This window comes from Pogona vitticeps, chromosome 5, assembly GCF_051106095.1.
Source record: "Pogona vitticeps strain Pit_001003342236 chromosome 5, PviZW2.1, whole genome shotgun sequence".
NCBI lineage: Eukaryota > Metazoa > Chordata > Lepidosauria > Squamata > Agamidae > Pogona > Pogona vitticeps.
This window is the reverse complement of record NC_135787.1, coordinates 93964947-93977000: the sequence shown is the minus strand read 5'-3', so window position 1 is coordinate 93977000 and position 12054 is coordinate 93964947. Positions and strand designations below refer to the sequence as shown.

Below are 12054 nucleotides of genomic sequence, written 5' to 3'. Positions count from 1 at the left end.
ACCCTTTAGCTATCCCCTCAGTCTTCTCTTGGTTAAGCTAAACATTCCTAGTTCTTTTAGTCCTTCTTCATAGGATTTAGCCTCCAGTCCCCTTATCATCTTTGTTGCTCTTCTCTGCACCCTTTCCAGGGCCTCAGTGTCTGTTTTGTATTGTGGTGACCAGAACTGGACACAGCACTCCAAGTGCGGCCTCACCAGTGTGGTACTTTCACTTCCTGTGATCTTGATGCTAGTCCCCTGTTGATAGATCCTAGGACTGTGTTGGCTTTCTTGGCAGCTGCAGCACATTGCTGACTCATCATTAGGCGATGGTCCACCAGGACACCTGAATTCCGCTCACAGGTACTACTGTCGAGCCAGGTACCACCTATCCTGTACCTGTGAATCTGGTTTCTCTTGTCTAAGTGCAGGACCTTACTTTTCCTGCCTCTGAACTGCATCTTATTGGATAGGGCCCAATGTTCAACTCTATCTAGATCCTTCTGAATGTTGGGTCTATCTTCCAAAGTATTAGCAAGCAAATTTGATGAGTGCTCCTTCAATCCCCTCATCCAGGTGATTTCTGAAGAAGTTGAAGAGCACTGGGCCCAAGACAGAACCTTTAGGGACCCCACTGCACACTTCCCTCCACTTAGATGTGGTTCCATTGAGGGCCACACGTTGAGTGTGGTTGGTCAGCCAGCTGCAAATCCATCTGGCAGTTGCACCGTCTATTCCGCTTTGTTCTATCTTATACAGAAGTAGGTTGTGGTCTACCTTATCAAATGCCTTACAGAAGTCTAAGTATACTCTATCCACCTCATTTCCTTGGTCCACTAATTTAGTCACTTAATCAAAGAAGGCAATCAGAGTTGTTTGGCATGACCTGTTCTTAATGAACCCATGTAATCTTCTAGTAATCACCTTGTTATTTTCTAGGTGCTCACAAATCTGCTGCTTGATTATTTTTTCCAGGATTTTCCCAGGTATTGATGTCAAGCTGATTGGTCTGTAGTGCCCTGCATCCATTTCCCCCCCTTTTTGAAGACTGGAACCGCATCAGCTGTTTTCCAGTCCTCTGGCAGTTTGCCCATGCTCCAGCACCTCTCAAAGATTTCATTCAGTGGTTTTGAGATCACATCTGCCAGTTCTTTTAGTACCCTGGGATGTAAACCATCCGGTCCAGGAAACTTGAACTCATTCAAAGCAGCTAGGTGTTCTTTTACCACTTCCTTACCTATTTTGACCTGCTTCCCTCTCCTGTCTTCCACAGTGCTGCTTTTGACAGGGTGGACCAGTTTTTCCTTTTTCGTAAATAGAGATGCAAAAAAAAAAAGTTCCACTTTCTCCCTGTTGCCTGTCACCAACCATTTTCTTGACTTTCCTCTTGCTCCTTATACACTGAAAGAAATTTTTTGTTATTTTTGGCATTTGTTGCTAGTCTTAGCTCTGAGCCTTAGCCTTCCTGACTCCATCCTTGCAGATGTAAATGTTTTTTAAAAATAAAAATAAAGAAGGAGCAGTAGTGGGACTTAACGTTCCAAGCAGGTGATGTTGCACCCATTCCCTGATATGACCACAGTGATGATCTGCACACTGAATTAAAACAAAGGGGAAATGTGCTGCAGTTTGGGCATGTCTCATGTGTGGGATCTCACCTGTTTGTAGCTAACCTGCAGCAAATACAATTTCTGCAGTTATCACAAATATGTACTTCCAGCCTCTATCAGTGCAAAGTATGTAATCTGTGTTTTCCTCCTTGATAAGGCTGCTTGAAAATGAAAAAAAGTTTTGCAATGTCAGTAGCATTTGTCCAGAATGGGAAGTGAGAGGGTTTAAGAAGGAAACAACACAGAATATAGGGTTTTTGTGTGACACTCATAGGAGCATACCTGAAACTTATAAAGTATTTTTACCATCTTAAATAATATATAAAAACAGACAGGGCATTGTTTCTTTATAAATTGCTTTGGATTCTGGCGGCAGATGCCCACTTTCCTTGATCATGTAGGTATGTCTGTTCTACTAGTCGATTGGGGTGGGACCACTGCTGTGCCCTTTCTGGCTGCCTGCTTGGTTCAGTTTGATCCTGTAACTGCAGAGGACCCACTACCTCTGTGCTCGACCTTTGCCCATCTTGGCATATAAAAGCTCCCAGAGGGGCTATGGTGGATTGGGTCATGAATATTGTCAACTCTTCACTGAGAGAGGGATTTTCCTCTCCTGTATGAGAGAAACCATCATCTGATCCATCATTAAATGACTACAGTTTGTGACAGATTATTTTAATAACTTTTGTCCGATTGGCAACATACCTTTTATGGGCAAGTTGGTAGAACGGGTCATAGGTGTTCAGCTACAGACTTACCTATAAAAGCAGGACTGCCCTGACACATTCCGGTCTGGATTCAGGCCACAACAAGGTATTGAGATGGCCCTGGTTGCACTGCAGGGGGACGTAGCATTCTGCTGAGTCTCCTGATTCTACTGTCAACCATGGCATCCTTCTGGACAGGCTCTCGAAGACTGGGTTCGGAGGTCTAGCTTTAAATGGGCCCCAGTCCTTCTTCAAGGACTGTGTCCAGAGAGTGCAACTTGAGGATGAGTTGTTGGTTCCTTGGACCCTCAATTGTGGGGTGCCTCAGGAATCATAAGTATCCCTAATGCTATTTAACATCTATGCGAATTCACTGAGGGAGGTCATCAAGGGATTTGGAGTAAAGTGTCCTCAGTACACAGATGACACACAACTAACTCTCGTTTACCACTCTGCAGTGGAGGCCATCCAGATGCTTAAGCAATGCCTGGCCTTGGTACTGGGATAGAACAGGGCAAACGGGCTCAGACTGAACCCAGGCAAGACAGAGTTTCTGTTCCTGGGGGGCCTCTGAAAGGTTGGAGGGGGGTATTCCTAGACTGGATGGCATTGCCTCGTATTTATTGATCAGGTTTGCAATCTGGGCATTCTTCTGGACCCGGCTCTTTCTTGGGACTCCCAGATTGCAGCTGTGTCCAGACTGACCTTCAAACAGCTGAGGCTTATTGCCCAGTTCTGCCCATACCTTGATGAGGGCTCCTGCAGGACATTGATGCAGGCACTGGTGAGCTCCTGGATTGACTACTGCAATGCTCTCTATGTGGGGCTCCTCTTGAGGTTGACCCAGAGACTACAGTGGGTCCAGAACACAGCAATCAGACTGGTGGTCAGTGCAAGCAAATATGATTGCATCACTCCAGTCCTAGCCAGTCTCCACTGGTTACCCATTGTGTCCCAGATCAGATTCAACATTCTGACACTCACATATAAAGCTCTTCGTGGTTTTGGGAGCACATTACCTGTTGAGCATCTTTTCCCAATGTCACTGCCCAGCCCACTAGATCATCTCAGCCCCGGCTCCTCTGGTTAGCCACCCCAAGAGAAGCCTGAAGAGAACCCTACCTCTACCTGAGGTAGGGCCTTCTCTGTGGTGTCACCAAGACTATAGAACCAGGTCCTGGAGGAGCTATGCCTCGCCTATTCCCTGTATTGATTTTGGAGACAGCTGAAATAATCTTTCCATGGATGCTTTTCAAACTAATCCTCACTGAGCATTTCATCAGCTCTACTTTTTTGTGATAATTTGTTAGTGCCACTTTTTTTTCTTTTAAGGCTCTTGCCACATTATTGCTATTTTGTGTTATATTTTAGTATACTGTTTTGAAGCTTTGTTTTTAACCTTTTGTAAATTGCCCAGAATAGTGTTTTGTCGCTAATGGGTTAGTATTTAAATTGAACAAATGAATGAATAAACAAATGAATGAATAAGTCTTTTCAATTCACTCAATTACAACTTAACAGTCAAAATCTAATTTGATTTTGGTGGACTAAAGTGTGACCTAACCTAGTGTGGAGCCAACCCTATGGCTAGAGCTTGTCAACCTCCTCATAAACATCTGAGCAAATCTGTTTAGTTACCTAACCTTAATAAACAACCTTCACTATTTGTACACAATGAAAAATTGAATTCAGTATGATCTACCTTCTATACGTTGCTATAGGACTGCAGTCTTCACTCCCCTGATGGAAGATTTACATCTGTATCATTACAAAGTTCTGTGAGAAACTCAAACTATTCTTTTTCTAAAAATAGGATAGCAATGGTAGTACAAAGAGTATAAAACTGAGGTATTTATAATTAAATTTGATTCTTGTTTTGGAGTTGGATAAAAAAATTATCATTACCAAATTTGAGGTGTGAATCTGTCAGCAACATGAATATAAAATGTAGCTGATTGTAGATACCTTGTACCTTGATGTTATTTCTTCCCTAATGTGACAGGAAACTTCTCCTTCCTCCTCTTATTCTTAGGGTGACCATGATGACCGATCGTCCAGGCAGTACAAGATATCCAGCCCAAGTTCCACTGGCTCAGTTGGCTATGGTCGCAACACTCCCTCTTGCCACTCTCCTCAGAGTTACAGCAGACCAGGTAACTGACCAGGTGGCTCCATTTTTTTCCCCTCAGGGTTTTGCTTATCATCTTTGACATTTAAAAAAATAGGCTATCCTTTTAGATATGTGTTGCATGAAAATAATTCCAGGATCACTAGGATTTATTGCACAATGTTTTAAGTGTTGCCAAATGCTGCCACTTTGAGGGAGTTCAGCATACACAGTGAAATTTATCAGGGGTGACTTCATAATAGTCTTGCAGAACTGAAGTCATAGGCCATCGTTCTGAAGCCTGCATATGCAAGATCAGTGTGAGAAGTGAGGGATTTCGGAAAGTCTTCTAAAACTTGGGGAAATTAAGCAGCTCTTTACCTTCACAGCGGTTCTCACCAAAGAGCATGCTGAGCTCCTGTCCTCTTCCTAAAAAGTTAGTCCTTATTAAATTTAACACTTCAATCTTGGTCCAAAAAGATGAGCACACATGGAAGCACATTGTCCATGTGTTTTTTGTTAGTTTGAAAAGGATTTTGTTAGCCACCTAGAGTGTGCTATAGAGCAGTGGTTCTTAACCTTGGGTTACTCAAGGTTTGGTAATGATAAGGTTTTTGAACTGCAATTCCCAGAAACCCCAGCCAGCACAGCTGGTGGTGAAGGCTTCTGGGAGTTGCAGTCCAAAAACACTTGAGTAACCCAAGGTTAAGAACCACTGCTATAGAGAAAGCTCAGAATACAAATATCAGGGTTCTTTTGTATTAAATCTATTTTTCAGTATCTCCACCAGTTCCTTTCCAGCAAACTATTTTTATATTTACACACTGAGTCCTATTGTTTAGCATGCTAAGTTGCACTAGAGTACACCCATTGAAAAAGTAGGGATTTGGTGACTCAAGTTCATAAATGCCTTTGAGTTAAATAGGCCTACTCTAATTGTGACTCACAATGTTAAAGTCACTAGAGATGACCATTAAAAATGAATTGCAAAATTCATCTAAAATTGTTAATTCATCAGAAATTCATCACTTTGTATTCATCAGATGAGACAACCCTGACGAATACAAAGTGATGAATTTTTAACAATTTTCAATTCGTCACTTCAGTTACCCATTTTTAAACCCATTTTTGTCCTGTTTTCGCCCTCCCATGCCATCTGCAACCTGCTCCTGTCAATCAGTACCTCTAGGCATCCCTGGGAGGGAGATGGGGACTCCAAATGTGCGGCTCTGAGGGAGTTGCTTGTTAAAAAGCTTTATAAGCAGTTTCCTTGCAGCCATTTTGCACTTCTGCTGAGAGTTTTCCTGTGATTGGTTGCAAGTGTCTGTGCGCTCTTGATCAGTAGGCAGGCAGCAATTAATAGCTGCATTGCGCAAAACACAATTCACAACTTTATTTTAAATAGTGGGACTTCAGGGAGGGTTTTTTTAGGTGGGTATATTTTATTTCCAGTTATTTTTGGAGGTGTGCATTAGGGTAGGGGGGTGATCTCTGTCTCTGTGTCTATGTTCATTTGATAAGTTTTTTTCTCCCATCCTCCTACCACTGCCCTGGGTTTAATCTATTTTTCTTTCCATTTCCAGTTAGTTAATGACTTTTATAGGGACGTGGTGGCGCTGTGGGCTAAACCGCAGAAGCCTGTGCTGCAGGGTCAGAAGACCAAGCAGTTCTAAGATCGAATCCACGCAACGGAGTGAGCGCCTGTCGCTTGTCCCAGCTCCCGCCAACCTAGCGGTTCGAAAGCATGCAAATGCGAGTAGATAAATAGGTACCATCTCGGTGGGAAGGTAAACAGCGTTCCGTGTCGAAATCACACTGGCCATGTGACCACGGAAAGATTGTCTTCGGACAAAACGCTGGCTCTATGGCTTGAAGAGCGGGATGAGCGCCGCCCCCTAGGGTCGGACACGACTGGACAAAAGTTGTCAAGGGGAACCTTTACCTTTACCTAATGACTTTTATTCCTTTCAGTTATTGAATCAGAAGCTCTGTGTGTGTGTGTGTGTGAGAGAGAGAGAGGGAGAGAGGGAGAGAAAGTAAGTGGTGTGTGTGTGTGTGTGTTGGGAACTGGGTGGCTATTTTGGAATGCAGTGGTGCCTTGCTTAACGATTGCCCCGCATTACGACGAATCCATTTTATGACAATCTTTTTGCAATCGCAATTGCGATCGCAAAATGATGGTCTAAATGGGGGAATTTCGCTTAGTGATGATCGGTTCCCTGCTTTGGGAACTGATTTTTGCTTTACGACAATCAAAAACAGCTGATCGTCGGGTTTTCAAAATGGTCGCCGGGTGCTTAAAATGGCTCCCCGCTGTGCTTAGGGACAGATTCCTCGCTATACGGGCAGTGAAAATGGCCGTCATATGGAGGATCTTCACTGGACAGTGAGTTTTTACCCCATTGGAACACATTGAACGGGTTTCAATGGGGTTTTTAATTTCGCTTTACGATGTTTTCGCTTAACGGCAATTTTCCTGGAACGGATTATTGTCGTTAAGCAAGGCACTACTGTATTTGAGATAGTTTTCTTACTCCATATTTTTTAAAAAAAAAAACACTTATTTTTTCCTCCCCAAAATTTACCTGCTAGGTTGGCTCCTGTTCTGGGTTAGGGTGGGTGGTTTGGGATATTTTGTTCAATTCCTCCCCTGCCATCTTTTTCCTCCACTCTGAGAGATTCTCCCACCTTTTAAAAATATTCTTGTATTGCAACGCTTTCTTGTATCTACCCATTTATTTGTTCCATTTATTTGTAAGCAAGCCCTCCCCTCCCCTTTATTTGTACATCTCCGTGTGTCTGTGACTTAGCAATAGACTTTAATGCACCTGAAAATGAGTGGGACTGGCAGTTGTCTCAAAGGGGAAGAAGCCTATCAGTAGATCTGGCACTGCCATTCCTCTGGTGGTCCTTACATTCTGGTGGGCTTGCAGCTGGAGGTGGAAGTGCAGCTTCCTCAGGTGGGTGAAGAAGAGTGGCTGCCTTTCCTTGAGGCATGAGAAAAGTTATTTGTTTCAGAGGATCCACAATCCTCCCAGTCCTCCGAACTAGAAGTGACAGGGCATCTTTCCCCACCACCACCACCCTGTCCTCCAACTCCTCTCCTTGCACCACACCCCAGTCAACCCAGATTTGAGACACTACATAGCCTTCCCAGGTAAATAGCAGTCAGGGGCAGTCAGTGGGTCACCGTAGTCCTAAACATGGCAGAGGCTCCCTATGGGAGCATTTCACCTCTGTCAACAATGACCCACCCATGGTCTGCAATGGCTGCTGTATCATGGACCATAGGGGTTCCAAGCCCAGACATCTTTCTTCCACCACCCCTCTGCCAGCATCTGGAAAGGCACCACACAAGGCTCCTATCTGTGGAAGGGTGCTTGCCATCGTCTGGAGGGAGGAAGAGACCGGCACCAGAGGGAGAAGTGAGGAGGAAGAAGGAGTCACTGGCAGGACAGCCACAGGGGTTGCTGTGGGTGGGAGATCAAGGCAGACCACACTCCAGGAAATTATTCCCATTGGGGCTGCAGTGACTGTGATCATACTTCTCTTTCGCTGAGACAATTGCCCTGCTCCAGCTTCCGTTGTCAACCATGGTGAGACAGTACCTGTCGTAGCCCACCCAGTCCCCCAGATCAGATCCCCTCCAGTACTGGGCATGAAAACTGGACATGTGGCAATAGACCTCCTTTCCTCCTTACCAGGGACTAGAGTGAGCATGTCTTCTCCCATTTTGGAGACAGGCTCTGACCTCGTCACTCCCATAGGGATGCCTTAACCGTCGAAAGGCGGTTGTTTATAAAGGTTAACCTTCCCTTTTTGGGCTTCCCTTCATTGAACCCAATGAGGTAGGGATTCCGTTCCAACCTCTCTGCCTCCTCAAATTCAGAACCACTGCTTTCGGTCCCTTCAACCTCTCTCCCACCTGTGCCACTCAGGGAAATCCGTGCACCAGCCTTTCTGCATCCTCTGAAACCCAAGGGGCCAAACCTGCCTCTGTGCAAGCTCTGCCACTCAGGGGAACAAACCCACCTCTTTGCTGGTCACCTCTGAATCCAAGGGGAACAATCCTCTGCCAGCAACCTTTGAAAATCAGGAGGACAAATCTGCCTCGCTGCAACCTCTGCCACTCAGGGAAACAGTCCTACCTTTCTGCAACCTCTGCCACTCAGGAACAAACTTGCCTCTCTGCTGGTCACCTCGGAAAGCCAGGGGAACACATTTATATCTCTGCAACCCAGGAGAAGAACACAAGCTGAGCACGAGCCACCTCTTCAACTTAGAGGAAGAAATCTACCTGACTGCCAGCTGCCTCTGCAACCCAGGGGAACAAACCTGCATCTCTGCAACCTAGGGGAAGAAGACAGCTTGCCCATCAGCCACCTCTTTTAACCCAGGGGAAGAAACCCACCTGACTGCCAGCAACCTCTGAAACTCAAGGGAAGAAACCTAACTCTCTGCAACCTCTGCAATCCAGGGGAAATATACAGTACATTCTGCCCTCCAGCCACCTCTGCAAACCAGAGACAGAAGACAGCCTGCCTGACAGCCACCTCTGTAACCCAGGGGAACAAACCGACATCTCTGCAACTTCTGTTTCTTCTTCATGGTCTCTGTGAATGCACACTAATGGGTTTCGTCTGCGCCTGCGCAGAGGTCTCCAGAATATTCCAAAGCTTTATGCTACTCTTGTGAAGGACCGCCCCCCTAGCCCATGAGGTCCGCCCGCCCTCACAGTTACCTCCGTTCCTTTTTACCACCACTGCATGAGGTCTCTCCTCCGTCGAGCTGCTGCATTAATTAGATATTTCTATAAAAAAAGGAATAATAGGACCATTTTTTCCTCAACTTTTGAACTCTTCTAATCAACATTTATCATAACATTGTTAGATAAGTACATTATTTGGAATTTTCCCCCTTTCTCCTGCCATTTATGACATCCCTCGCCCCCTTCAAAAAGTGTACGTTGTGCTCTAATAAAATTCCCCTTACAGACGGCCACAATATCTGCCTGTTCTGTTTGGGGGAAGCCCATCAAGATCTTGCCAATTTTGTAAAAACCTTACAGAACAAGCACTAAAATTAAGACAACAAAGACTCAAGTCTTTTCTCTGGGAAAAATCTCTTAAACCTCAGACAATGGATTCGCCTCATACAGTGCAACCCTCCCCCCAGACAATCCCCGGTTCTGTCAACAGTCTCTTTATCTGCCAAATTGTCTACTAAAACTACCCAAAAATCAAAATCGAAACCACCAAATTCAGACATGTCGACACCAATACCGAAGTCCACTTCCATATCAGAGACCTCATAAAAACTAGGAAATGAAAGAAAGCAGCTGATACGCTTCTGCAAAAACCACCTACACCCACAGTGGTGATTGAGTCTCCAGAGAACAGGTCAACTTGAGTCACCTATCCTTGCTGTCTCTCCGACAACTCTGGTTAATACCGCGGACATTACAGTGATCCCAACTTCACCGCACTCCAGCCCTATATCAACAATGCGATCAGTGTCAGCTAATGAATCCATCATGATCAGGCACCCAACGTTTCTCCTCCCGGCAAGAGGTCAAGGAAAGAACATCAAACTTTTCATAATCAATATCATGGTGCTGATACTGTAAGACCTGTTACTCCACCCGGGTTCTTCACACCCCGAGAGCGGTACAGTAGACATAGGCTGGTCTTTTAGACCAGATGGGCGGGGTATAAATCAAATAAATAAATAAATAAAATAAATAGGCGATCTCAGAGGGTCAGGCTATATGAGCCTCCTGAATGCAGTGACCCAGCCTATGAAAGCTCTCGTTGTCGAGCATATCAGAACCCTTCTGCCGAGCTCGAACTCCATCCAGGAAGGCGACACTGTCATCGACATTACTATGATTCCGACTATTCCGAATCATCCGTATCACCCAGATACAAACCACGGTACTGTGAGGGTTACCGATACTGATCAACATCAGATGAGGACTCCATCTCATCTGCCCTGGTACGGAGACACAAACCAACTAAACAAAAACGGATCAGCCTCAGCTTAAACACATGGTGTCATGGATTTGATTATGAAAATAGAATAATGTTGTATTTCATAAGATTTAGTTCAGAGCTGCAACGAAAAAGCTAGAAATCTGCTTATGCCCAGGTGCTAATTAGAGAGAAAATGTACAAGGTCAGTTCTTCTCCAGCTTAAGAAAAAAAAAGAGATAAGAAGAGCAAGCTGACCCATATCTTATCTCAACTCCATGGACAAGGACATAACTTCTTAATTTAAAAAAGATGGGCAAAGAGAGAAGGAGGAGAAGGACAGAGAAGAGATGGAGAGAGACGACACCGAGCGAAATGCAGCCGACAGAACTTTAATCAAAAGGATTGCGTAAGAATGCTTATTTAAGATCTAATTAGACATTTTATTGTTTTCACTTTATAGAGGAAATGTCTGGTGGCTAAGGCTGGGGGTTATTTTGGAAATACTAAATGACGTTAAACTAAGCTTGTTGAAATGGTATCTTTTGTAATAAAATATAAAAAGACAAATTGTCTGTAAGCTGTCTCCTTGTTTGGACCAAGCTACAGTAGTAAATTGGATATTTTTGAACTAAGATTGTTTTGATCTGGCCACATTACCATATTACCAAATGAGGGTCCTAAAGTAAATAAAGAGGAAGAGCAGACCTTCCAGATTGTTTATTTAAAATTGAGACAGACTTGGGTGAAGGAGTGTGAAGTTGCCTAGAGCAAAATTACAGGACCCGGTTTTGCTGGCAATAGGGACTGATCATTCTGAATCCCTCTCTGTCTCGTGTAAAGGCAGTTCTTAGGAACGCTTTTACCACACATGGTACTGAAACTAACCTCGGTACCAGGACAACAACAACAAGCTGACGAACCTCCTTTGCAGTATACTGATCAGACAGTGGCTACTGGCACCAAGAGCCCCCACATAAAGGGCATACCAGAGATCACATGTCTGTGATACTGAATTAAACGACTCCATCTGAACTCCAGCATACTCATTCCTAAACAGCCCCTACTCAACATTACCCTTACCTCTCCGGCCCAGTCATCTCATTCTTCCGACTCTTCTCACTCAGTCATCGACCAAGAATCAATACCTAATCTGCCTACACCAGATTCTGATACCCTTACCAATAATCCACCGTCTCCTTCTGATGATTTTTTTCTCATAATCACAACTAATAAATTTCTTATGTCTTATGTCTTAATTATCAGAATAGCCAAGGCCATGAAGCTTGATAATACAACAGCCATCACAAAGACAATCTGATGAGGTCTTTGAGGATGTTAATGATGAACAAACTCTATCACCTAGCATGAGCTTCATTCCATCCTTGCTAGAACTCATCAAACAAATGTGGTCAAAACCATCTTTAGTACCACAAATATCTTAAAAAGTTGAAAACCTTTATAAAATGCATGGTGACAATACCACATTCTTGTTTAAACTCACTGATTGTTGACATGACACAAAATAGGACACGTGATCGCTCCACCATAACCCCTAAAAACGAAGAAGGCAGAAAACTTGACATAGGTTGCAGGGCCTATTCCTTAGCCTCATTCGTTCTTCGAGCTGCCAACTACATCGCAGCAATGGGAGCATACCACCGCTATTTGTGGAATAAAGC

General features: G+C 44.2%; 1 protein-coding gene across 1 annotated transcript in view; it reads left to right on the top strand.

Annotated features, from left to right (window-relative positions):
* Nucleotides 1-12054, top strand: part of ABLIM2 (actin binding LIM protein family member 2) — a 130663-nt gene that overhangs the window by 46938 nt on the left and 71671 nt on the right. The window contains exon 11 of the mRNA XM_020805785.3: nucleotides 4329-4449. Within this exon, the coding sequence (XP_020661444.3) occupies nucleotides 4329-4449 (121 nt within the window). The remainder of the gene's footprint in view (nucleotides 1-4328; nucleotides 4450-12054) is intronic.